Source organism: Gavialis gangeticus, unplaced genomic scaffold (genome assembly GCF_001723915.1).
Source record: "Gavialis gangeticus isolate Ggan-Ray unplaced genomic scaffold, GavGan_comp1, whole genome shotgun sequence".
Lineage (NCBI taxonomy): Eukaryota > Metazoa > Chordata > Crocodylia > Gavialidae > Gavialis > Gavialis gangeticus.
Genome location: NW_017729017.1, coordinates 6,554,751 through 6,559,569, shown reverse-complemented (window position 1 = coordinate 6,559,569; position 4,819 = coordinate 6,554,751). Strand labels below are relative to the sequence as shown.

At 49.8% G+C, this 4,819-nt stretch overlaps 1 protein-coding gene across 1 annotated transcript in view; it reads right to left on the bottom strand.

The window, feature by feature from the left end:
• PIGU (phosphatidylinositol glycan anchor biosynthesis class U) overlaps window positions 1-4,819 on the bottom strand; it is a 32,934-nt gene that overhangs the window by 25,816 nt on the left and 2,299 nt on the right. The window contains exon 2 of the mRNA XM_019513076.1: window positions 3,260-3,324. Within this exon, the coding sequence (XP_019368621.1) occupies window positions 3,260-3,324 (65 nt within the window). The remainder of the gene's footprint in view (window positions 1-3,259; window positions 3,325-4,819) is intronic.

The following is a 4,819-nucleotide window of genomic DNA, read 5'->3' as shown; positions in this document are numbered from 1 at the left end:
ATAGTATTTCCTGGGGACCACCCTGACACAGACAGTCCCACCACACCATCCTAACCTAGCAGTGTAGTTTTACACCATGCCCCAGGACCAGGAACCTCCTACCACCACCACCGTTCCTGCCCTGTACCTCCAAGAGGTTATATGAGCAGCAGCTCCAGCCAGGTGATGTTCTTCCTACAGCTGCTAGCAGTAAACTGCTGGCCCCACTACTCAGGGCCTGTTCTTATATCAGGCAGCTGGTCCCACTTCCCAATCAGGCAGCCTCCTGCTGGGGAATGGAGCCACCTGCAGGCTGCTCTGCTGCCAGTTCTAGCCCTTCAGTGGCGGGCACCAAAGATGCCTTGCCACAGGAGTACTGCCATCAGATCAAGGGAAGTCATTATTCCCCTCTATTCTGTACTGGCCAAGTACTGTGTCCAGTTTTGGGCCCCTCACTACAGAAAGGCTGCAGACAAGTTGCAGAGAGTCCAGCAGAGGTTAACAAAAATGGTTCGGGGGGCTGGGGAACATGACTTCTGAGGAGAGACCAAGGGAACGGGGTTTATTTCACCTGGAGAAGAAAAGATGGGGATAAAGGAAAGCCCTTTGTTAAACAACAGGAAGGCTTTTACTAAAGTATGTAGGATTTTCAAAATGACTCCGATTGAATAAATGTGCAAGTCCAATCAATGAGGCATAATTACAGTTTAAAAAAACAGAATTTAAGACAAAAATGAACCCCTACCAACCATGGCCCTGATCCTTAAATTCTTCCTGCTGTGAGATGTCCCACTAATTTCACTAGTAACACCTGCAGTGGTTAGGACTAGACCCAGCAGTGTTTGCAAGATCAGACCATTAAAAAGGTATGCCCAAGAATGAACTCATGCATTTATTGTGTCATTACATTACTGCACCACAAGTTTTTGTTTTTGTGTTTGTTTGTTTTTTTTAATTCTTCCCCTTCAGCAGACCACAACTCTGATCTTGCATGTAAATGTTTATGTATGAGCTTAATAAGGCCCTCCATGTCTGCAAACTTTTTCATATGTACAAATGCTTAGAGGATAATGCCCTCATGTGGTGGAACAGGAAGAGCACTGGCCTATTACAGCTTGCACTGATATATCTGCAAAGGTAATCATGTTTAGAACTGACCGCTCCATAGCTACAATCCCACTGTTAGGGCTGCTGCCATGGATGATAGCTGGCATATACAGGCAACCCCCGCTTAACACTGTTTCACTTAGCGCTATTTTGCTACAACGTTCCTTTAACATTCATACCTGATTCCACTTAGCGCTCAAGCAGTTTTGTTATAGTGCTCATGGGCATCAGGCAGGGAGCATACACTAGCACCACAGCACATTGTTAACGCGCAGCCTTGTTATACAATTTAGCCCACCCGTGCCCAGTGGAGCTATGACTTGTGGTGGGGGAACTCCAGGCACTGAGCCTTGCTCCCACTGCCTGAAGTGACCGTGACTCTGGGCATGACCACCCCCATCTCCCACCACCCAGCATGGAGGGCATCAACAGCACCACCTCCGCAGTCCATGCCTATGTGGGTAGGAATGGTGTGGCGCTGGCTGAGCTGGCCCTGAGCTACCAGGTGCTCATGTCGTTGCTGCCAGGCACCCTGGTAATGAATTACATTTATTTACATTAATTCTTATAGGAAAATGGATTTCGCTTAACACTATTCTGCTTAACACTCAGTTTTTAGGGAATCGATTAAGAGCACTAAGCAGGGGTTGCTTGTACTTGTCCGTATTGGATTAATAATGATCATCACAGAGACTCCTGTGAAGGAAATTAGAAACTAATGTGCTTCTCATGTTACAGCGAGTCAGTAAACTTAGAAAATGCAAACATTAATTTGTCTGTGAACAATTCTGTTTATACTGCCAGTAAAAATTTCTAAACTTTCTGTTCCTTTCCTTACTACTAGGACCATCTGCATGCAGAGCATTTGTTTTTTTCTGAATATTTTTGGCCCTGATTTTATTGCATGCAGTAGCAATCAATCATTAATTACAAGTCCAACAATTTTTATAGCAGACAGCTGTGCTGCCAACACCAGATGCTTGTCGATGAATGCATTTGTTATACAGAAGGTCACATGACTAGGTCACATGCACTGATAAAGATTTTTTTTTGGCCAATACTGATGGATGATTATTAACCAGCCATATCGGCCAATACCAAACCGACTGCCAATATGCAAGCCAGTAGCTTAGAGAACAGTGTCCAGTGGGTAAATCTGTGGGGAAGAAGGGGCAGGGCATAGGGAGACAGATCAAGGCCCCCATGGTGAAAGAGGGAATGGTAAGGGGACAGGCGCTGTCCAACCAGAGCAGGGTGGGGCATAAGATGGAGCCGCAGGCGGCTTGTCCCAGGGGTGCAGTTCCCACTGCTGTGTGCACCTCTGGTGGGAGCATGGGGGACATGTGCCCCCTGAGTTTGTGCGCGGGACGAGGGTGGGCTGGGCCCATGGGCTGCATCAGTCACTTCCTAGCCGGGGAGCTGGGCTGGGGCTATGCTCAGGGCAGGCAGGGGCACGGTGGGCGGCGGTGACGCTGGGAAGGGTGGCTACAGGGTGGGCTAAAGCCACCCCAAAATTCACCATACTCCCCACTCGCAGCACCGCCACCTGCCCTGCCCTCACCCGCCATGAGCACAGCCCCGGCCTAAACCCCCCACCAGGAAGAGGCTGGCGCAACCTGCAGCAGCAGTCTGCCATCACCCCGCATATAAACCGGGGGGCACATGCCCCCCATGCCTCCCCCAGGGGTGTATGCAGCTGCAGGAGCAGCCCTCCTGCAGCTCCATCCCACGCCCCACCCCACTCTGGCTAGACAGCACCTGCCCCAGCACCACTCCCTCCCTCACCATGGGGGCCTCGATCTGCCCCTCCCCCTTGCCCCCCCCAACTTACTGGCCACACGCTGCTTTCCAAGCTGGCGGGCTGCATTCCCAGCTATGTGCATGCTGCGACTGCATGCACACACATGGCATTTATTGGTGACATCATCATTAGCCACATCAGCCAAAAAAAGCCCATTGCCAATAATGTCAATTTTCCCTTTATCGGTGCTAATATGATATGAACCAATACATCAGTGCACCTCTACGCTTGACTTGTCATTTAAGTTTTTAGATTAAGTTATTTATGAAATTCACACACCCTCAGCCAGATACTAGAAGCTTTCAAGACAGCAGTTTTCCCCCTATAATAATATGAATTAGAAGCCTAGAAATATGAAACATGAACACTTACTTCATGAAAAATATCTCCAGAATATGGAGAGACTCCCAAATCCAGCAAAGATAATCCTTCGACCACTGAAACACACAGGACACCCGCATTAAAATACCTGTGATCCTAACAATTTCATGTTCACTGTTTGAAGAAGACACTCACACCCCTTGCCCCCACATAAAACTGGAGGAGGAACTAAAATTAGGTCTTCTCTGGTTTATTACTACTATGCAAATTTGTCAAATTGTAACATATGGTGTCAATTTTACAACTAAATTTCAGGCAATTAAAAACCTTGCAGCTGGCATGTTTTGCAATTAACTATATAAAATAGATTTCACACGTCTGACTGAAAGGCATACCAGTACCTTTGATTTTCTTACATTATATTTCTTCTGAAATAAAAGACATTAATACATGGTCTGCACTGAACAGAACATTAAGCAAAGGATCAAGCCATTAACTAGATATGCCCTTTGAAAGGAAACTGGGCATTCTGGACTACTGTGTTTGCCTAGGCCACAGGTGTCAACATCACCCTGTCCCCCGACTGGGTCTGGACTGCAAGAAGGTGAGCGATGGTATGGGGGTTAAAACTGTTTCTCACCCCCCCACCACTGACATGCATGTTAGGATTTCTATGGCATGCCGCGAATTCCTGGCCCCTCTAGGAACCAGGCTACATAATGCAGCCTGCAGACCATAAGTTTGACAGCCCTGTACTAGACAGACAAGGTGCATCCTTATGCATCTCTTTCACAGACCAGAACAAAATGTACGTGATTACAGGTGCACCGATACATCAGTTTGATACAGGATCGGCACCAATATAAACAAAATTTACTGCATTGGAAATCACCCTGATGTGGCCAATAATTTGGCTGATAAATGGCCATGCGTGTGCGCAGCCACAGTGCAGCATGTAGGTGGTGAGGAGCATAGGCTGGAAGCTTGGAGAGCTGTGTGCAACTAGTAAGTCTGTTGTGGTGGAAGAGGAGGGAAGGGGCATGGTGGGGCAGCTCAAGGCCCCCACAGTGAGGGAGTGGGGCTGGGGTAGGAGCTGCCCAGCCAGGGCAGGGCGAGGTAGGGTACAGGACAGAGCCACGGCTTGCGGCAGAGTCCAAGGGTTGTGGAGGAGAGGGGGCAGCTTCCACTGCTGTCTGCACCCTGGGAGGGTAATGGTGGGGGGGCATGTGCCCATGGATCTGGGTGGGGCGGATTGCAGCTGTGGGCTGGGGCCAGGGTGGCACTGGGCTTTTCCTGGTGAGTTTGGGGGGAGGAGTTGGGCCAAGGCTGCACTTGGAATGGGCAGTGGTGGCACTGGGAGAGGGGGCTATGGGGGGCTACAGCAAATTTTGTGGTGGCTGAAGCCCCCCCACCCATACCTCACTCCCAGCGCTTCTGCCTGCCCCAAGTGCAGCCCAAGGCCAAACTTTCCCCTGCCCTCCCACCTGCTGGGAATAGCCCGGCCCCACCCTGGCCCCAGCCCACCCTTCCCTGTGCAGATCCGTGGGCACATGCTCCTCCCCCACTTCCCTGGGGTGGATGCAGCAGCAGCAGAGCACCCCCCCCCCCAAT